At 47.5% G+C, this 23,314-nt stretch overlaps 2 protein-coding genes across 2 annotated transcripts; both read right to left on the bottom strand.

Annotated features, from left to right (window-relative positions):
- Window positions 1–3,995: 3,995 nt before the first annotated feature.
- Window positions 3,996–9,622, bottom strand: LOC146679432 (uncharacterized). Its single transcript, XM_085450369.1, has 4 exons — window positions 9,204–9,622; window positions 6,014–6,214; window positions 4,048–4,248; window positions 3,996–4,007 (listed from the first exon to the last, which is right to left on the bottom strand). The coding sequence occupies exons 1-4, from the start codon at window positions 9,408–9,410 to the stop codon at window positions 3,996–3,998; spliced, it is 621 nt and encodes a 206-aa protein (XP_085306495.1). The 5' UTR covers window positions 9,411–9,622.
- Window positions 9,623–11,293: 1,671 nt separating this feature from the next.
- Window positions 11,294–22,979, bottom strand: LOC146679431 (uncharacterized). The gene is made up of 7 exons (XM_085450368.1): window positions 22,956–22,979; window positions 20,789–20,989; window positions 18,072–18,272; window positions 15,645–15,845; window positions 13,565–13,765; window positions 11,346–11,546; window positions 11,294–11,305 (listed from the first exon to the last, which is right to left on the bottom strand). The coding sequence occupies exons 1-7, from the start codon at window positions 22,977–22,979 to the stop codon at window positions 11,294–11,296; spliced, it is 1,041 nt and encodes a 346-aa protein (XP_085306494.1).
- Window positions 22,980–23,314: the final 335 nt, after the last annotated feature.

The following is a 23,314-nucleotide window of genomic DNA, read 5'->3' as shown; positions in this document are numbered from 1 at the left end:
CACACAGTAAGGTCTGAAGTGCAAAATTTGAATTACATTCCTTTGTATCTCTCCCTCTCTCTCTCTCTCTCTCTCTCTCTCTCTCTCTGTCTCTCTCTCTCTCTCTCTGTCAACACACACACACACACACACACTCACACACACCAAAGCACACAGACAGAAGCTGGTCACAACTGCTGTGCAACTGGGATTGAACCAGGGGGGCTCCCTCTGCTGGCTCAATGCGGTACAAAGTGTCAGAAGCTGTTAGATATCTGCTTTTGACAATCAATTGCACCTGTCATCCACAGGAGGGCGCCTAGCTGGGAAGTCCAGTACATTCCATATTAAAGTTGTTGCAAGTGCATTTTTTGTGTAAAAGACAGACACACACACACACACACACACACACACACTGTAAGGTCTGAAGTGCAAAATTTGAATTACATTCCTTTGTATCTCTCCCTCTCTCTCTCTCTCTGTCTCTCTCTCTCTCTCTCTCTCTCTCTGTCAACACACACACACACACACACACACACACACACACACACACACACACTCAATGGAGTATAAAATAAAGACCGGGGCAGTTCTCTCACTGGAGTCTCTTAGAGTGGAGGCTGCCCTTGCTAGCAAGAAGTTCTGTGTGTTTCTCTTCTCTGAGTCTTTACTGAAGAAGTGTTTTATAACATTTTCCTTAACAACTGACATGTGTTTTTTGTGTAAAAGAGAGAGAGACACACACACACACACTCACACACACCAAAGCACACAGACAGAAGCTGGTCACAACTGCTGTGCAACTGGGATTGAACCAGGGGGGCTCCCTCTGCTGGCTCAATGCGGTACAAAGTGTCAGAAGCTGTTAGATATCTGCTTTTGACAATCAATTGCACCTGTCATCCACAGGAGGGCGCCTAGCTGGGAAGTCCAGTACATTCCATATTAAAGTTGTTGCAAGTGCATTTTTTGTGTAAAAGACAGACACACACACACACACACACACACACACACACACACACACACACACACACTGTAAGGTCTGAAGTGCAAAATTTGAATTACATTCCTTTGTATCTCTCCCTCTCTCTCTCTCTCTCTCTCTCTCTGTCTCTCTCTCTCTCTCTCTCTCTCTCTGTCAACACACACACACACACACACACACACACACACACTCAATGGAGTATAAAATAAAGACCGGGGCAGTTCTCTCACTGGAGTCTCTTAGAGTGGAGGCTGCCCTTGCTAGCAAGAAGTTCTGTGTGTTTCTCTTCTCTGAGTCTTTACTGAAGAAGTGTTTTATAACATTTTCCTTAACAACTGACATGTGTTTTTTGTGTAAAAGAGAGAGAGACACACACACACACACTCACACACACCAAAGCACACAGACAGAAGCTGGTCACAACTGCTGTGCAACTGGGATTGAACCAGGGGGGCTCCCTCTGCTGGCTCAATGCGGTACAAAGTGTCAGAAGCTGTTAGATATCTGCTTTTGACAATCAATTGCACCTGTCATCCACAGGAGGGCGCCTAGCTGGGAAGTCCAGTACATTCCATATTAAAGTTGTTGCAAGTGCATTTTTTGTGTAAAAGACAGACACACACACACACACACACACACACACACACACACACACACACTGTAAGGTCTGAAGTGCAAAATTTGAATTACATTCCTTTGTATCTCTCCCTCTCTCTCTCTCTCTCTCTCTCTCTGTCTCTCTCTCTCTCTCTCTCTCTCTGTCAACACACACACACACACACACACACACACACACACACTCAATGGAGTATAAAATAAAGACCGGGGCAGTTCTCTCACTGGAGTCTCTTAGAGTGGAGGCTGCCCTTGCTAGCAAGAAGTTCTGTGTGTTTCTCTTCTCTGAGTCTTTACTGAAGAAGTGTTTTATAACATTTTCCTTAACAACTGACATGTGTTTTTTGTGTAAAAGAGAGAGAGACACACACACACACACACACACACACACACACACACACACACACACACTCACACTCACAGGCTCAGAGATGAGGGAAAAACAACAGAAATCAGGATAGATTTTAATGTCAGGAGATGCCCTGTGATGCTGGGGCCATTGTGTAAGATTGGAATGTGTACCAGTGGCTGGTGGGTGGTCCTTGAAGGTCCCGGGAGGAGGCGGCGAGGAGGCAGCGGGTGGCTGGGCTTGAGCTGTGGATCAGGGACGTCATTAATTCTGCCTGGTGCTGCGTGTGCCCTGTGCAGCTTGGATGTCTGCCGCTGACGCTCTGTGGTTCCTGTTCCTGTCATAAAAGGCCCTGTACAAGCGGAGAAGAAATGCATCATTGGTTACCAAAATAAAACAGTGTCTTTCTGCCTGTGTCATTCTGTTTGGTTTCTTTGAGCGTTTGTTTCTTAAATACACAGCAAGTGTCACTCTCTCTCTCTCTCTGTCACACACACACACACACACACACACACACACACACACACACACAGACACTGTGAGGTCTGCAGTTCAAAATTTGAATCTCAGAGCTTGGTGTTTTTGTCTCCCTCCAGTGGACAAATGCAGGTATGATGAGGGTTGGTTAGGTTAGGTTAGGGGGTAATAGCCAGAGCTTGACGGAATAAAATGGAATAACTGGGAAAGTAAGTGTCGTAGAGGGATGAAAGTGGTGTCTACGGGGGGGTTTCGGGGTGCTCCGGACACCCTGGTGAAGACCCCATGTCGATAGCACCAACGGTTCTGGACTTGGTGTAAATGGGTCCAAATTTGACGGAATAAAAAGGTCAAAGTGGCAGATAGGAGTGTCCGATCGGGCCGATTCCACCACCACTGTACTCAGCAGGCCCTGCCGGGTCGTTCGACACGCAGCATGGCAGGGATCGGTGACATAACATGTAGCAGTTTCCCTTCACAGAAGCGTCTGCAGCAGGTGGGTGGAGGAGGAGGCAGCAGAACCAGGCCTTTGGAGCACTGTGTCATCTCCTGGTCCTGATGCTTTGAATCTCCCTCTCTGTCTGTCTGTCTGTCTGTCTGTCACACACACACACACACACACACACAGAAGCTGGTCAAGTGCTGTGCAACTGGGATTGCACCTGTCGTCCACAGGAGGGCGCCTAGCTGGGAAGTCCAGTACATTCCATATTAAAGTTGTTGCAAGTGCATTTTTTGTGTAAAAGACAGACACACACACACACACACACACACACACACACACACACAGTAAGGTCTGAAGTGCAAAATTTGAATTACATTCCTTTGTATCTCTCCCTCTCTCTCTCTCTCTCTCTCTCTCTCTCTCTCTCTGTCTCTCTCTCTCTCTCTCTGTCAACACACACACACACACACACACTCACACACACCAAAGCACACAGACAGAAGCTGGTCACAACTGCTGTGCAACTGGGATTGAACCAGGGGGGCTCCCTCTGCTGGCTCAATGCGGTACAAAGTGTCAGAAGCTGTTAGATATCTGCTTTTGACAATCAATTGCACCTGTCATCCACAGGAGGGCGCCTAGCTGGGAAGTCCAGTACATTCCATATTAAAGTTGTTGCAAGTGCATTTTTTGTGTAAAAGACAGACACACACACACACACACACACACACACACACACACACACACACTGTAAGGTCTGAAGTGCAAAATTTGAATTACATTCCTTTGTATCTCTCCCTCTCTCTCTCTCTCTCTCTCTCTCTCTCTCTCTGTCAACACACACACACACACACACACACACACACACACACTCAATGGAGTATAAAATAAAGACCGGGGCAGTTCTCTCACTGGAGTCTCTTAGAGTGGAGGCTGCCCTTGCTAGCAAGAAGTTCTGTGTGTTTCTCTTCTCTGAGTCTTTACTGAAGAAGTGTTTTATAACATTTTCCTTAACAACTGACATGTGTTTTTTGTGTAAAAGAGAGAGAGACACACACACACACACACACACACACACACTCACACTCACACTCACAGGCTCAGAGATGAGGGAAAAACAACAGAAATCAGGATAGATTTTAATGTCAGGAGATGCCCTGTGATGCTGGGGCCATTGTGTAAGATTGGAATGTGTACCAGTGGCTGGTGGGTGGTCCTTGAAGGTCCCGGGAGGAGGCGGCGAGGAGGCAGCGGGTGGCTGGGCTTGAGCTGTGGATCAGGGACGTCATTAATTCTGCCTGGTGCTGCGTGTGCCCTGTGCAGCTTGGATGTCTGCCGCTGACGCTCTGTGGTTCCTGTTCTGCTGATCTCCTGGTCCACACACGGCTTCAGGGTGCACTGTACAAGGGAAGAAGAAATGCATCATTGGTTACCAAAATAAAACAGTGTCTTTCTGCCTGTGTCATTCTGTTTGTTTCTTAAATACACAGCAAGTGTCACTCTCTCTCTCTCTCTGTCACACACACACACACACACACACACACACACAGACACTGTGAGGTCTGCAGTTCAAAATTTGAATCTCAGAGCTTGGTGTTTTTGTCTCCCTCCAGTGGACAAATGCAGGTATGATGAGGGTTGGTTAGGTTAGGGGGTAATAGCCAGAGCTTGACGGAATAAAATGGAATAACTGGGAAAGTAAGTGTCGTAGAGGGATGAAAGTGGTGTCTACGGGGGGGTTTCGGGGTGCTCCGGACACCCTGGTGAAGACCCCATGTCGATAGCACCAACGGTTCTGGACTTGGTGTAAATGGGTCCAAATTTGACGGAATAAAAAGGTCAAAGTGGCAGATAGGAGTGTCCGATCGGGCCGATTCCACCACCACTGTACTCAGCAGGCCCTGCCGGGTCGTTCGACACGCAGCATGGCAGGGATCGGTGACATAACATGTAGCAGTTTCCCTTCACAGAAGCGTCTGCAGCAGGTGGGTGGAGGAGGAGGCAGCAGAACCAGGCCTTTGGAGCACTGTGTCATCTCCTGGTCCTGATGCTTTGAATCTCCCTCTCTGTCTGTCTGTCTGTCTGTCTGTCTGTCACACACACACACACACACACAGAAGCTGGTCAAGTGCTGTGCAACTGGGATTGCACCTGTCGTCCACAGGAGGGCGCCTAGCTGGGAAGTCCAGTACATTCCATATTAAAGTTGTTGCAAGTGCATTTTTTGTGTAAAAGACAGACACACACACACACACACACACACACACACACACACACACACACACACACAGTAAGGTCTGAAGTGCAAAATTTGAATTACATTCCTTTGTATCTCTCCCTCTCTCTCTCTCTCTCTCTCTCTCTCTCTCTGTCTCTCTCTCTCTCTCTCTGTCAACACACACACACACACACACACTCACACACACCAAAGCACACAGACAGAAGCTGGTCACAACTGCTGTGCAACTGGGATTGAACCAGGGGGGCTCCCTCTGCTGGCTCAATGCGGTACAAAGTGTCAGAAGCTGTTAGATATCTGCTTTTGACAATCAATTGCACCTGTCATCCACAGGAGGGCGCCTAGCTGGGAAGTCCAGTACATTCCATATTAAAGTTGTTGCAAGTGCATTTTTTGTGTAAAAGACAGACACACACACACACACACACACACACACACACACACACACACACACACACACACACACACACTGTAAGGTCTGAAGTGCAAAATTTGAATTACATTCCTTTGTATCTCTCCCTCTCTCTCTCTCTCTCTCTCTCTGTCTCTCTCTCTCTCTCTGTCAACACACACACACACACACACACACACACACACACACGCTCAATGGAGTATAAAATAAAGACCGGGGCAGTTCTCTCACTGGAGTCTCTTAGAGTGGAGGCTGCCCTTGCTAGCAAGAAGTTCTGTGTGTTTCTCTTCTCTGAGTCTTTACTGAAGAAGTGTTTTATAACATTTTCCTTAACAACTGACATGTGTTTTTTGTGTAAAAGAGAGAGAGACACACACACACACACACACACACACACACACTCACACTCAGCGGCTCAGAGATGAGGGAAAAACAACAGAAATCAGGATAGATTTTAATGTCAGGAGATGCCCTGTGATGCTGGGGCCATTGTGTAAGATTGGAATGTGTACCAGTGGCTGGTGGGTGGTCCTTGAAGGTCCCGGGAGGAGGCGGCGAGGAGGCAGCGGGTGGCTGGGCTTGAGCTGTGGATCAGGGACGTCATTAATTCTGCCTGGTGCTGCGTGTGCCCTGTGCAGCTTGGATGTCTGCCGCTGACGCTCTGTGGTTCCTGTTCTGCTGATCTCCTGGTCCACACACGGCTTCAGGGTGCACTGTACAAGGGAAGAAGAAATGCATCATTGGTTACCAAAATAAAACAGTGTCTTTCTGCCTGTGTCATTCTGTTTGTTTCTTAAATACACAGCAAGTGTCACTCTCTCTCTCTCTCTGTCACACACACACACACACACACACACACACACACAGACACTGTGAGGTCTGCAGTTCAAAATTTGAATCTCAGAGCTTGGTGTTTTTGTCTCCCTCCAGTGGACAAATGCAGGTATGATGAGGGTTGGTTAGGTTAGGGGGTAATAGCCAGAGCTTGACGGAATAAAATGGAATAACTGGGAAAGTAAGTGTCGTAGAGGGATGAAAGTGGTGTCTACGGGGGGGTTTCGGGGTGCTCCGGACACCCTGGTGAAGACCCCATGTCGATAGCACCAACGGTTCTGGACTTGGTGTAAATGGGTCCAAATTTGACGGAATAAAAAGGTCAAAGTGGCAGATAGGAGTGTCCGATCGGGCCGATTCCACCACCACTGTACTCAGCAGGCCCTGCCGGGTCGTTAGACACGCAGCATGGCAGGGATCGGTGACATAACATGTAGCAGTTTCCCTTCACAGAAGCGTCTGCAGCGGGTGGGTGGAGGAGGAGGCAGCAGAACCAGGCCTTTGGAGCACTGTGTCATCTCCTGGTCCTGATGCTTTGAATCTCCCTCTCTGTCTGTCTGTCTGTCTGTCTGTCACACACACACACACACACACACACACACAGAAGCTGGTCAAGTGCTGTGCAACTGGGATTGCACCTGTCGTCCACAGGAGGGCGCCTAGCTGGGAAGTCCAGTACATTCCATATTAAAGTTGTTGCAAGTGCATTTTTTGTGTAAAAGACAGACACACACACACACACACACACACACACACACACACACACAGTAAGGTCTGAAGTGCAAAATTTGAATTACATTCCTTTGTATCTCTCCCTCTCTCTCTCTCTCTCTCTCTCTCTCTCTCTCTGTCTCTCTCTCTCTCTCTCTGTCAACACACACACACACACACACACTCACACACACCAAAGCACACAGACAGAAGCTGGTCACAACTGCTGTGCAACTGGGATTGAACCAGGGGGGCTCCCTCTGCTGGCTCAATGCGGTACAAAGTGTCAGAAGCTGTTAGATATCTGCTTTTGACAATCAATTGCACCTGTCATCCACAGGAGGGCGCCTAGCTGGGAAGTCCAGTACATTCCATATTAAAGTTGTTGCAAGTGCATTTTTTGTGTAAAAGACAGACACACACACACACACACACACACACACACTGTAAGGTCTGAAGTGCAAAATTTGAATTACATTCCTTTGTATCTCTCCCTCTCTCTCTCTCTCTGTCTCTCTCTCTCTCTCTCTCTCTCTCTGTCAACACACACACACACACACACACACACACACACACACACACACACACACACTCAATGGAGTATAAAATAAAGACCGGGGCAGTTCTCTCACTGGAGTCTCTTAGAGTGGAGGCTGCCCTTGCTAGCAAGAAGTTCTGTGTGTTTCTCTTCTCTGAGTCTTTACTGAAGAAGTGTTTTATAACATTTTCCTTAACAACTGACATGTGTTTTTTGTGTAAAAGAGAGAGAGACACACACACACACACTCACACACACCAAAGCACACAGACAGAAGCTGGTCACAACTGCTGTGCAACTGGGATTGAACCAGGGGGGCTCCCTCTGCTGGCTCAATGCGGTACAAAGTGTCAGAAGCTGTTAGATATCTGCTTTTGACAATCAATTGCACCTGTCATCCACAGGAGGGCGCCTAGCTGGGAAGTCCAGTACATTCCATATTAAAGTTGTTGCAAGTGCATTTTTTGTGTAAAAGACAGACACACACACACACACACACACACACACACACACACACACACACACACACTGTAAGGTCTGAAGTGCAAAATTTGAATTACATTCCTTTGTATCTCTCCCTCTCTCTCTCTCTCTCTCTCTCTCTGTCTCTCTCTCTCTCTCTCTCTCTCTCTGTCAACACACACACACACACACACACACACACACACACTCAATGGAGTATAAAATAAAGACCGGGGCAGTTCTCTCACTGGAGTCTCTTAGAGTGGAGGCTGCCCTTGCTAGCAAGAAGTTCTGTGTGTTTCTCTTCTCTGAGTCTTTACTGAAGAAGTGTTTTATAACATTTTCCTTAACAACTGACATGTGTTTTTTGTGTAAAAGAGAGAGAGACACACACACACACACTCACACACACCAAAGCACACAGACAGAAGCTGGTCACAACTGCTGTGCAACTGGGATTGAACCAGGGGGGCTCCCTCTGCTGGCTCAATGCGGTACAAAGTGTCAGAAGCTGTTAGATATCTGCTTTTGACAATCAATTGCACCTGTCATCCACAGGAGGGCGCCTAGCTGGGAAGTCCAGTACATTCCATATTAAAGTTGTTGCAAGTGCATTTTTTGTGTAAAAGACAGACACACACACACACACACACACACACACACACACACACACACACTGTAAGGTCTGAAGTGCAAAATTTGAATTACATTCCTTTGTATCTCTCCCTCTCTCTCTCTCTCTCTCTCTCTCTGTCTCTCTCTCTCTCTCTCTCTCTCTGTCAACACACACACACACACACACACACACACACACACACTCAATGGAGTATAAAATAAAGACCGGGGCAGTTCTCTCACTGGAGTCTCTTAGAGTGGAGGCTGCCCTTGCTAGCAAGAAGTTCTGTGTGTTTCTCTTCTCTGAGTCTTTACTGAAGAAGTGTTTTATAACATTTTCCTTAACAACTGACATGTGTTTTTTGTGTAAAAGAGAGAGAGACACACACACACACACACACACACACACACACACACACACACACACACACTCACACTCACAGGCTCAGAGATGAGGGAAAAACAACAGAAATCAGGATAGATTTTAATGTCAGGAGATGCCCTGTGATGCTGGGGCCATTGTGTAAGATTGGAATGTGTACCAGTGGCTGGTGGGTGGTCCTTGAAGGTCCCGGGAGGAGGCGGCGAGGAGGCAGCGGGTGGCTGGGCTTGAGCTGTGGATCAGGGACGTCATTAATTCTGCCTGGTGCTGCGTGTGCCCTGTGCAGCTTGGATGTCTGCCGCTGACGCTCTGTGGTTCCTGTTCCTGTCATAAAAGGCCCTGTACAAGCGGAGAAGAAATGCATCATTGGTTACCAAAATAAAACAGTGTCTTTCTGCCTGTGTCATTCTGTTTGGTTTCTTTGAGCGTTTGTTTCTTAAATACACAGCAAGTGTCACTCTCTCTCTCTCTCTGTCACACACACACACACACACACACACACACACACACACACACACACACAGACACTGTGAGGTCTGCAGTTCAAAATTTGAATCTCAGAGCTTGGTGTTTTTGTCTCCCTCCAGTGGACAAATGCAGGTATGATGAGGGTTGGTTAGGTTAGGTTAGGGGGTAATAGCCAGAGCTTGACGGAATAAAATGGAATAACTGGGAAAGTAAGTGTCGTAGAGGGATGAAAGTGGTGTCTACGGGGGGGTTTCGGGGTGCTCCGGACACCCTGGTGAAGACCCCATGTCGATAGCACCAACGGTTCTGGACTTGGTGTAAATGGGTCCAAATTTGACGGAATAAAAAGGTCAAAGTGGCAGATAGGAGTGTCCGATCGGGCCGATTCCACCACCACTGTACTCAGCAGGCCCTGCCGGGTCGTTCGACACGCAGCATGGCAGGGATCGGTGACATAACATGTAGCAGTTTCCCTTCACAGAAGCGTCTGCAGCAGGTGGGTGGAGGAGGAGGCAGCAGAACCAGGCCTTTGGAGCACTGTGTCATCTCCTGGTCCTGATGCTTTGAATCTCCCTCTCTGTCTGTCTGTCTGTCTGTCACACACACACACACACACAGAAGCTGGTCAAGTGCTGTGCAACTGGGATTGCACCTGTCGTCCACAGGAGGGCGCCTAGCTGGGAAGTCCAGTACATTCCATATTAAAGTTGTTGCAAGTGCATTTTTTGTGTAAAAGACAGACACACACACACACACACACACACACACACACACACACACACACACACACACACACACACTGTAAGGTCTGAAGTGCAAAATTTGAATTACATTCCTTTGTATCTCTCCCTCTCTCTCTCTCTCTCTCTCTCTCTCTCTCTCTCTGTCAACACACACACACACACACACACACACACACACACAGTAAGGTCTGAAGTGCAAAATTTGAATTACATTCCTTTGTATCTCTCCCTCTCTCTCTCTCTCTCTCTCTCTCTCTGTCAACACACACACACACACACACACACACACACACACAGTAAGGTCTGAAGTGCAAAATTTGAATTACATTCCTTTGTATCTCTCCCTCTCTCTCTCTCTCTCTCTCTCTGTCTCTCTCTCTCTCTGTCAACACACACACACACACACACACACTCACACACACCAAAGCACACAGACAGAAGCTGGTCACAACTGCTGTGCAACTGGGATTGAACCAGGGGGGCTCCCTCTGCTGGCTCAATGCGGTACAAAGTGTCAGAAGGTGTTAGATATCTGCTTTTGACAATCAATTGCACCTGTCGTCCACAGGAGGGCGCCTAGCTGGGAAGTCCAGTACATTCCATATTAAAGTTGTTGCAAGTGCATTTTTTGTGTAAAAGACAGACACACACACACACACACACACACACAGTAAGGTCTGAAGTGCAAAATTTGAATTACATTCCTTTGTATCTCTCCCTCTCTCTCTCTCTCTCTGTCTCTCTCTCTCTCTCTCTGTCAACACACACACACACACACGCTCAATGGAGTATAAAATAAAGACCGGGGCAGTTCTCTCACTGGAGTCTCTTAGAGTGGAGGCTGCCCTTGCTAGCAAGAAGTTCTGTGTGTTTCTCTTCTCTGAGTCTTTACTGAAGAAGTGTTTTATAACATTTTCCTTAACAACTGACATGTGTTTTTTGTGTAAAAGAGAGAGAGACACACACACACACACACACACACACACTCAGCGGCTCAGAGATGAGGGAAAAACAACAGAAATCAGGATAGATTTTAATGTCAGGAGATGCCCTGTGATGCTGGGGCCATTGTGTAAGATTGGAATGTGTACCAGTGGCTGGTGGGTGGTCCTTGAAGGTCCCGGGAGGAGGCGGCGAGGAGGCAGCGGGTGGCTGGGCTTGAGCTGTGGATCAGGGACGTCATTAATTCTGCCTGGTGCTGCGTAAGCCCTGTGCAGCTTGGATGTCTGCCGCTGACGCTCTGTGGTTCCTGTTCTGCTGATCTCCTGGTCCACACACGGCTTCAGGGTGCACTGTACAAGGGAAGAAGAAATGCATCATTGGTTACCAAAATAAAACAGTGTCTTTCTGCCTGTGTCATTCTGTTTGGTTTCTTTGAGCGTTTGTTTCTTAAATACACAGCAAGTGTCACTCTCTCTCTCTCTCTCTCTCTGTCACACACACACACACACACACACACACACACACACACACACACACACACACACACACACACACCAAAGCGCACACACACACACACACACACAGACACTGTGAGGTCTGCAGTTCAAAATTTGAATCTCAGAGCTTGGTGTTTTTGTCTCCCTCCAGTGGACAAATGCAGGTATGATTAGGGTTGGTTAGGTTAAGGGGATTTAGCCAGAGCTTGACGGAATAAAATGGAATAACTGGGAAAGTAAGTGTCGTAGAGGGATGAAAGTGGTGTCTACGTGGGGATTTTCTGCCGCTCCGCACGCGCTGGTGAAGACCCCATGTCGATAGCACCAACGGTTCTGGACTTGGTGTAAATGGGTCCAAATTTGACGGAATAAAAAGGTCAAAGTGGCAGATAGGAGTGTCCGATCGGGCCGATTCCACCACCACTGTACTCAGCAGGCCCTGCCGGGTCGTTAGACACGCAGCATGGCAGGGATCGGTGACATAACATGTAGCAGTTTCCCTTCACAGAAGCGTCTGCAGCAGGTGGGTGGAGGAGGAGGCAGCAGAACCAGGCCTTTGGAGCACTGTGTCATCTCCTGGTCCTGATGCTTTGAATCTCCCTCTCTGTCTGTCTGTCTGTCTGTCACACACACACACACACAGAAGCTGGTCAAGTGCTGTGCAACTGGGATTGCACCTGTCGTCCACAGGAGGGCGCCTAGCTGGGAAGTCCAGTACATTCCATATTAAAGTTGTTGCAAGTGCATTTTTTGTGTAAAAGACAGACACACACACACACACACACACACACACACACACACACACACACACACACACTGTAAGGTCTGAAGTGCAAAATTTGAATTACATTCCTTTGTATCTCTCCCTCTCTCTCTCTCTCTCTCTCTCTCTCTCTCTGTCAACACACACACACACACACACACACACACACACACACACACAGTAAGGTCTGAAGTGCAAAATTTGAATTACATTCCTTTGTATCTCTCCCTCTCTCTCTCTCTCTCTCTCTCTCTGTCAACACACACACACACACACACACACACACACTGTAAGGTCTGAAGTGCAAAATTTGAATTACATTCCTTTGTATCTCTCCCTCTCTCTCTCTCTCTCTCTCTCTCTGTCTCTCTCTCTCTCTGTCAACACACACACACACACACACACACTCACACACACCAAAGCACACAGACAGAAGCTGGTCACAACTGCTGTGCAACTGGGATTGAACCAGGGGGGCTCCCTCTGCTGGCTCAATGCGGTACAAAGTGTCAGAAGGTGTTAGATATCTGCTTTTGACAATCAATTGCACCTGTCGTCCACAGGAGGGCGCCTAGCTGGGAAGTCCAGTACATTCCATATTAAAGTTGTTGCAAGTGCATTTTTTGTGTAAAAGACAGACACACACACACACACACACACACACACACACAGTAAGGTCTGAAGTGCAAAATTTGAATTACATTCCTTTGTATCTCTCCCTCTCTCTCTCTCTCTCTGTCTCTCTCTCTCTCTCTCTGTCAACACACACACACACACACACACACGCTCAATGGAGTATAAAATAAAGACCGGGGCAGTTCTCTCACTGGAGTCTCTTAGAGTGGAGGCTGCCCTTGCTAGCAAGAAGTTCTGTGTGTTTCTCTTCTCTGAGTCTTTACTGAAGAAGTGTTTTATAACATTTTCCTTAACAACTGACATGTGTTTTTTGTGTAAAAGAGAGAGAGACACACACACACACACACACACACACACACACACACACTCAGCGGCTCAGAGATGAGGGAAAAACAACAGAAATCAGGATAGATTTTAATGTCAGGAGATGCCCTGTGATGCTGGGGCCATTGTGTAAGATTGGAATGTGTACCAGTGGCTGGTGGGTGGTCCTTGAAGGTCCCGGGAGGAGGCGGCGAGGAGGCAGCGGGTGGCTGGGCTTGAGCTGTGGATCAGGGACGTCATTAATTCTGCCTGGTGCTGCGTAAGCCCTGTGCAGCTTGGATGTCTGCCGCTGACGCTCTGTGGTTCCTGTTCTGCTGATCTCCTGGTCCACACACGGCTTCAGGGTGCACTGTACAAGGGAAGAAGAAATGCATCATTGGTTACCAAAATAAAACAGTGTCTTTCTGCCTGTGTCATTCTGTTTGGTTTCTTTGAGCGTTTGTTTCTTAAATACACAGCAAGTGTCACTCTCTCTCTCTCTCTCTCTCTGTCACACACACACACACACACACACACACACACACACACACCAAAGCGCACACACACACACACACACACACACACACACACAGACACTGTGAGGTCTGCAGTTCAAAATTTGAATCTCAGAGCTTGGTGTTTTTGTCTCCCTCCAGTGGACAAATGCAGGTATGATTAGGGTTGGTTAGGTTAAGGGGATTTAGCCAGAGCTTGACGGAATAAAATGGAATAACTGGGAAAGTAAGTGTCGTAGAGGGATGAAAGTGGTGTCTACGTGGGGATTTTCTGCCGCTCCGCACGCGCTGGTGAAGACCCCATGTCGATAGCACCAACGGTTCTGGACTTGGTGTAAATGGGTCCAAATTTGACGGAATAAAAAGGTCAAAGTGGCAGATAGGAGTGTCCGATCGGGCCGATTCCACCACCACTGTACTCAGCAGGCCCTGCCGGGTCGTTAGACACGCAGCATGGCAGGGATCGGTGACATAACATGTAGCAGTTTCCCTTCACAGAAGCGTCTGCAGCAGGTGGGTGGAGGAGGAGGCAGCAGAACCAGGCCTTTGGAGCACTGTGTCATCTCCTGGTCCTGATGCTTTGAATCTCCCTCTCTGTCTGTCTGTCTGTCTGTCACACACACACACACACACAGAAGCTGGTCAAGTGCTGTGCAACTGGGATTGCACCTGTCGTCCACAGGAGGGCGCCTAGCTGGGAAGTCCAGTACATTCCATATTAAAGTTGTTGCAAGTGCATTTTTTGTGTAAAAGACAGACACACACACACACACACACACACACACACACACACACACACACACACACACACACACACACACTGTAAGGTCTGAAGTGCAAAATTTGAATTACATTCCTTTGTATCTCTCCCTCTCTCTCTCTCTCTCTCTCTCTCTCTGTCAACACACACACACACACACACACACACTGTAAGGTCTGAAGTGCAAAATTTGAATTACATTCCTTTGTATCTCTCCCTCTCTCTCTCTCTCTGTCTCTCTCTCTCTCTGTCAACACACACACACACACACACACTCACACACACCAAAGCACACAGACAGAAGCTGGTCACAACTGCTGTGCAACTGGGATTGAACCAGGGGGGCTCCCTCTGCTGGCTCAATGCGGTACAAAGTGTCAGAAGGTGTTAGATATCTGCTTTTGACAATCAATTGCACCTGTCGTCCACAGGAGGGCGCCTAGCTGGGAAGTCCAGTACATTCCATATTAAAGTTGTTGCAAGTGCATTTTTTGTGTAAAAGACAGACACACACACACACACACACACACACACACAGTAAGGTCTGAAGTGCAAAATTTGAATTACATTCCTTTGTATCTCTCCCTCTCTCTCTCTCTCTCTGTCTCTCTCTCTCTCTCTCTGTCAACACACACACACACACACACACACACACACGCTCAATGGAGTATAAAATAAAGACCGGGGCAGTTCTCTCACTGGAGTCTCTTAGAGTGGAGGCTGCCCTTGCTAGCAAGAAGTTCTGTGTGTTTCTCTTCTCTGAGTCTTTACTGAAGAAGTGTTTTATAACATTTTCCTTAACAACTGACATGTGTTTTTTGTGTAAAAGAGAGAGAGACACACACACACACACACACACACACACACACTCAGCGGCTCAGAGATGAGGGAAAAACAACAGAAATCAGGATAGATTTTAATGTCAGGAGATGCCCTGTGATGCTGGGGCCATTGTGTAAGATTGGAATGTGTACCAGTGGCTGGTGGGTGGTCCTTGAAGGTCCCGGGAGGAGGCGGCGAGGAGGCAGCGGGTGGCTGGGCTTGAGCTGTGGATCAGGGACGTCATTAATTCTGCCTGGTGCTGCGTAAGCCCTGTGCAGCTTGGATGTCTGCCGCTGACGCTCTGTGGTTCCTGTTCTGCTGATCTCCTGGTCCACACACGGCTTCAGGGTGCACTGTACAAGGGGAGAAGAAATGCATCATTGGTTACCAAAATAAAACAGTGTCTTTCTGCCTGTGTCATTCTGTTTGGTTTCTTTGAGCGTTTGTTTCTTAAATACACAGCAAGTGTCACTCTCTCTCTCTCTCTCTCTCTGTCACACACACACACACACACACACACACACACACACACACACACACACACACACACACACCAAAGCGCACACACACACACACACACACACACACAGACACTGTGAGGTCTGCAGTTCAAAATTTGAATCTCAGAGCTTGGTGTTTTTGTCTCCCTCCAGTGGACAAATGCAGGTATGATTAGGGTTGGTTAGGTTAAGGGGATTTAGCCAGAGCTTGACGGAATAAAATGGAATAACTGGGAAAGTAAGTGTCGTAGAGGGATGAAAGTGGTGTCTACGTGGGGATTTTCTGCCGCTCCGCACGCGCTGGTGAAGACCCCATGTCGATAGCACCAACGGTTCTGGACTTGGTGTAAATGGGTCCAAATTTGACGGAATAAAAAGGTCAAAGTGGCAGATAGGAGTGTCCGATCGGGCCGATTCCACCACCACTGTACTCAGCAGGCCCTGCCGGGTCGTTAGACACGCAGCATGGCAGGGATCGGTGACATAACATGTAGCAGTTTCCCTTCACAGAAGCGTCTGCAGCAGGTGGGTGGAGGAGGAGGCAGCAGAACCAGGCCTTTGGAGCACTGTGTCATCTCCTGGTCCTGATGCTTTGAATCTCCCTCTCTGTCTGTCTGTCTGTCTGTCTGTCACACACACACACACACAGAAGCTGGTCAAGTGCTGTGCAACTGGGATTGCACCTGTCGTCCACAGGAGGGCGCCTAGCTGGGAAGTCCAGTACATTCCATATTAAAGTTGTTGCAAGTGCATTTTTTGTGTAAAAGACAGACACACACACACACACACACACACACACACACACACACACACACACACACACACTGTAAGGTCTGAAGTGCAAAATTTGAATTACATTCCTTTGTATCTCTCCCTCTCTCTCTCTCTCTCTCTCTCTCTCTCTCTCTCTCTCTGTCAACACACACACACACACACACAGTAAGGTCTGAAGTGCAAAATTTGAATTACATTCCTTTGTATCTCTCCCTCTCTCTCTCTCTCTCTCTCTCTCTCTGTCAACACACACACACACACACACACACACTGTAAGGTCTGAAGTGCAAAATTTGAATTACATTCCTTTGTATCTCTCCCTCTCTCTCTCTCTCTCTCTCTCTCTCTCTCTCTCTCTGTCAACACACACACACACACACACACACACAGTAAGGTCTGAAGTGCAAAATTTGAATTACATTCCTTTGTATCTCTCCCTCTCTCTCTCTCTCTCTCTCTCTCTCTGTCAACACACACACACACACACACACACACACACACACTGTAAGGTCTGAAGTGCAAAATTTGAATTACATTCCTTTGTATCTCTCCCTCTCTCTCTCTCTCTCTCTCTCTGTCTCTCTCTCTCTCTGTCAACACACACACACACACACACACTCACACACACCAAAGCACACAGACAGAAGCTGGTCACAACTGCTGTGCAACTGGGATTGAACCAGGGGGGCTCCCTCTGCTGGCTCAATGCGGTACAAAGTGTCAGAAGGTGTTAGATATCTGCTTTTGACAATCAATTGCACCTGTCGTCCACAGGAGGGCGCCTAGCTGGGAAGTCCAGTACATTCCATATTAAAGTTGTTGCAAGTGCATTTTTTGTGTAAAAGACAGACACACACACACACACACACACACACAGTAAGGTCTGAAGTGCAAAATTTGAATTACATTCCTTTGTATCTCTCCCTCTCTCTCTCTCTCTCTGTCTCTCTCTCTCTCTCTCTGTCAACACACACACACACACACGCTCAATGGAGTATAAAATAAAGACCGGGGCAGTTCTCTCACTGGAGTCTCTTAGAGTGGAGGCTGCCCTTGCTAGCAAGAAGTTCTGTGTGTTTCTCTTCTCTGAGTCTTTACTGAAGAAGTGTTTTATAACATTTTCCTTAACAACTGACATGTGTTTTTTGTGTAAAAGAGAGAGAGACACACACACACACACACACACACACACACACACACTCAGCGGCTCAGAGATGAGGGAAAAACAACAGAAATCAGGATAGATTTTAATGTCAGGAGATGCCCTGTGATGCTGGGGCCATTGTGTAAGATTGGAATGTGTACCAGTGGCTGGTGGGTGGTCCTTGAAGGTCCCGGGAGGAGGCGGCGAGGAGGCAGCGGGTGGCTGGGCTTGAGCTGTGGATCAGGGACGTCATTAATTCTGCCTGGTGCTGCGTAAGCCCTGTGCAGCTTGGATGTCTGCCGCTGACGCTCTGTGGTTCCTGTTCTGCTGATCTCCTGGTCCACACACGGCTTCAGGGTGCACTGTACAAGGGAAGAAGAAATGCATCATTGGTTACCAAAATAAAACAGTGTCTTTCTGCCTGTGTCATTCTGTTTGGTTTCTTTGAGCGTTTGTTTCTTAAATACACAGCAAGTGTCACTCTCTCTCTCTCTCTCTCTCTGTCACACACACACACACACACACACACACACACACACACACACACACACACACACACACACACACACACACACACACCAAAGCGCACACACACACACACACACACAGACACTGTGAGGTCTGCAGTTCAAAATTTGAATCTCAGAGCTTGGTGTTTTTGTCTCCCTCCAGTGGACAAATGCAGGTATGATTAGGGTTGGTTAGGTTAAGGGGATTTAGCCAGAGCTTGACGGAATAAAATGGAATAACTGGGAAAGTAAGTGTCGTAGAGGGATGAAAGTGGTGTCTACGTGGGGATTTTCTGCCGCTCCGCACGCGCTGGTGAAGACCCCATGTCGATAGCACCAACGGTTCTGGACTTGGTGTAAATGGGTCCAAATTTGACGGAATAAAAAGGTCAAAGTGGCAGATAGGAGTGTCCGATCGGGCCGATTCCACCACCACTGTACTCAGCAGGCCCTGCCGGGTCGTTAGACACGCAGCATGGCAGGGATCGGTGACATAACATGTAGCAGTTTCCCTTCACAGAAGCGTCTGCAGCAGGTGGGTGGAGGAGGAGGCAGCAGAACCAGGCCTTTGGAGCACTGTGTCATCTCCTGGTCCTGATGCTTTGAATCTCCCTCTCTGTCTGTCTGTCTGTCTGTCACACACACACACACACACAGAAGCTGGTCAAGTGCTGTGCAACTGGGATTGCACCTGTCGTCCACAGGAGGGCGCCTAGCTGGGAAGTCCAGTACATTCCATATTAAAGTTGTTGCAAGTGCATTTTTTGTGTAAAAGACAGACACACACACACACACACACACACACACACACACAGAGTAAGGTCTGAAGTGCAAAATTTGAATTACATTCCTTTGTATCTCTCCCTCTCTCTCTCTCTCTCTCTCTCTCTCTCTCTCTCTCTCTGTCTCTCTCTCTCTCTCTCTGTCAACACACACACACACACACACACTCACACACACCAAAGCACACAGACAGAAGCTGGTCACAACTGCTGTGCAACTGGGATTGAACCAGGGGGGCTCCCTCTGCTGGCTCAATGCGGTACAAAGTGTCAGAAGCTGTTAGATATCTGCTTTTGACAATCAATTGCACCTGTCATCCACAGGAGGGCGCCTAGCTGGGAAGTCCAGTACATTCCATATTAAAGTTGTTGCAAGTGCATTTTTTGTGTAAAAGACAGACACACACACACACACACACACACACACACACACACACACTGTAAGGTCTGAAGTGCAAAATTTGAATTACATTCCTTTGTATCTCTCCCTCTCTCTCTCTCTCTCTCTCTCTCTCTGTCTCTCTCTCTCTCTCTCTCTCTCTGTCAACACACACACACACACACACACACACACACACACACACACACTGTAAGGTCTGAAGTGCAAAATTTGAATTACATTCCTTTGCATCTCTCCCTCTCTCTCTCTCTCTCTCTCTCTCTCTCTCTCTGTCTCTCTCTCTCTCTCTCTCTGTCAACACACACACACACACACACACTCACACACACCAAAGCACACAGACAGAAGCTGGTCACAACTGCTGTGCAACTGGGATTGAACCAGGGGGGCTCCCTCTGCTGGCTCAATGCGGTACAAAGTGTCAGAAGCTGTTAGATATCTGCTTTTGACAATCAATTGCACCTGTCATCCACAGGAGGGCGCCTAGCTGGGAAGTCCAGTACATTCCATATTAAAGTTGTTGCAAGTGCATTTTTTGTGTAAAAGACAGACACACACACACACACACACACACACACACACACTGTAAGGTCTGAAGTGCAAAATTTGAATTACATTCCTTTGTATCTCTCCCTCTCTCTCTCTCTCTCTCTCTCTCTCTCTCTGTCTCTCTCTCTCTCTCTCTCTCTCTCTGTCAACACACACACACACACACACACACACACACACACACACTGTAAGGTCTGAAGTGCAAAATTTGAATTACATTCCTTTGTATCTCTCCCTCTCTCTCTCTCTCTCTGTCTCTCTCTCTCTCTCTCTGTCAACACACACACACACACACACACGCACACACACACGCTCAATGGAGTATAAAATAAAGACCGGGGCAGTTCTCTCACTGGAGTCTCTTAGAGTGGAGGCTGCCCTTGCTAGCAAGAAGTTCTGTGTGTTTCTCTTCTCTGAGTCTTTACTGAAGAAGTGTTTTATAACATTTTCCTTAACAACTGACATGTGTTTTTTGTGTAAAAGAGAGAGACACACACACACACACACACACACACACACACACACACTCACACTCAGCGGCTCAGAGATGAGGGAAAAACAACAGAAATCAGGATAGATTTTAATGTCAGGAGATGCCCTGTGATGCTGGGGCCATTGTGTAAGATTGGAATGTGTACCAGTGGCTGGTGGGTGGTCCTTGAAGGTCCCGGGAGGAGGCGGCGAGGAGGCAGCGGGTGGCTGGGCTTGAGCTGTGGATCAGGGACGTCATTAATTCTGCCTGGTGCTGCGTGTGCCCTGTGCAGCTTGGATGTCTGCCGCTGACGCTCTGTGGTTCCTGTTCTGCTGATCTCCTGGTCCACACACGGCTTCAGGGTGTACTGTACAAGGGGAGAAGAAATGCATCATTGGTTACCAAAATAAAACAGTGTCTTTCTGCCTGTGTCATTCTGTTTGGTTTCTTTGAGCGTTTGTTTCTTAAATACACAGCAAGTGTCACTCTCTCTCTCTCTCTGTCACACACACACACACACACACACACACACACACACACACACACACACACACAGACACTGTGAGGTCTGCAGTTCAAAATTTGAATCTCAGAGCTTGGTGTTTTTGTCTCCCTCCAGTGGACAAATGCAGGTATGATGAGGGTTGGTTAGGTTAGGGGGTAATAGCCAGAGCTTGACGGAATAAAATGGAATAACTGGGAAAGTAAGTGTCGTAGAGGGATGAAAGTGGTGTCTACGGGGGGGTTTCGGGGTGCTCCGGACACCCTGGTGAAGACCCCATGTCGATAGCACCAACGGTTCTGGACTTGGTGTAAATGGGTCCAAATTTGACGGAATAAAAAGGTCAAAGTGGCAGATAGGAGTGTCCGATCGGGCCGATTCCACCACCACTGTACTCAGCAGGCCCTGCCGGGTCGTTAGACACGCAGCATGGCAGGGATCGGTGACATAACATGTAGCAGTTTCCCTTCACAGAAGCGTCTGCAGCAGGTGGGTGGAGGAGGAGGCAGCAGAACCAGGCCTTTGGAGCACTGTGTCATCTCCTGGTCCTGATGCTTTGAATCTCCCTCTCTGTCTGTCTGTCTGTCTGTCTGTCACACACACACACACACAGAAGCTGGTCAAGTGCTGTGCAACTGGGATTGCACCTGTCGTCCACAGGAGGGCGCCTAGCTGGGAAGTCCAGTACATTCCATATTAAAGTTGTTGCAAGTGCATTTTTTGTGTAAAAGACAGACAGACACACACACACACACACACACACACACACACACACACACACACACACACACTGTAAGGTCTGAAGTGCAAAATTTGAATTACATTCCTTTGTATCTCTCCCTCTCTCTCTCTCTCTCTCTCTCTCTCTCTCTCTGTCAACACACACACACACACACAGGGTTAGGGTTAGGGGTTAGGGTTAGGGTTAGGTAAGGGGAATGAAACTCCTCCCTGCACGAGGAGGGCAGGAGTGGTGCACGGGCCATACCGTGACCCTTCCCGCGGCCCACCACGTTATCGCCACCCCGTCTTCCGTGTCCGTCACTCTCCAGGTCCAAATTCAGGTAAGTACCTTCCTAATTTAGGCTTCCAGGTAAGTACCGTATTTTTATTATTGTTGTTTTAAATCCAATTGTATTAATTTTGCTTTTCTTACAGGTTTTTAATTATTGTTGTTTTAAATCCAATTGTATTAATTTTGCTTTTCTTACAGGTTTTTAATTGTTTTTACCTTGCTTTTAGTTTTCAATCAACTGGTTTTTAATTGTGCTTTTAATAAAATTTATGTTTTTCCAATGAATTTCAGTCTCCGTGTTGTTTTTCATGAATTCCAAATTTTAGGTTTCAAATTAGTTTTTTAGGCCATAAGTAAACATGAAAATGAATAAAATTTAAATAAACCTCCCCCAAAAATAACAAACTAAAATAACAAACTAAAATAACAAACAAAACATTTTTATTTGTGATGCATGGCTTGCGCTAGCTTTCGGCAGTGTTGTGCCTTCTTCAGGCTGTGCTCATGCATCCGTGGCCAAATTCAAATAAAGGAGACTTCTCTCTGCCCCTCCTTTTATAGGCTTTTTTGACTCCTCCCTACGGTGCTTTGTGTTTTTTTCCTTTTTTGGTTTTCTGTTTAGTTTTCTTACTCTACTTTCTTAGGGTTAGGACATTGGTTATGGCTCCGTCCCCCCTGGGGGGGACCGAAGAATGCACGGTCCTTCCCTCCTGGGCCCCTCCCTCCCCGGTTCCATAAAAACCAGTCCTGGTCTCGAGATTGGGGTCGATAAGTGTCGGGCCGCATACGGGAGCGACCCCTCCTCCCATAGCGGACCTGCTGCCACCCTTCATCAGCCATGATGGAGGGCCAAGCAAAGTTTTTTCAATATTTTTTTGTTGTTTTTTGTGTTTTTTTAATGTTTTTTAAGTTTTTTATTTTTTAGAAAAACCAAAAAAGAGAGAATGAAACTCTTAAAAACTAAAAATGCCCTGGAAAGGGTTCAAGAAACTAAAAATGCCCTGAAAAGGGCTCAAAAAAAACTAATCGTGTGCCACTGTGGCGACGTTTCGACCAAATGTGGTCTTCTTCAGGCCTGGGCACACTCAAAACTAACTGAAATACGTCTGCTGCAGAAAAAGCGACTGTCTTCGTCGAAGGGCAGCGAAAGAATGAGCCTGGCCTGCAGGCTCATC

This window comes from Copadichromis virginalis, unplaced genomic scaffold (genome assembly GCF_057382275.1).
Source record: "Copadichromis virginalis isolate Kocher_CV1m ecotype Utaka unplaced genomic scaffold, C_Virginalis_male_GT1.1 unmapped_scaffold_1, whole genome shotgun sequence".
Taxonomy (NCBI): domain Eukaryota; kingdom Metazoa; phylum Chordata; class Actinopteri; order Cichliformes; family Cichlidae; genus Copadichromis; species Copadichromis virginalis.
The sequence above is the reverse complement of the archived record's forward strand: the minus strand, read 5'-3'. Positions and strand labels throughout refer to the sequence as shown.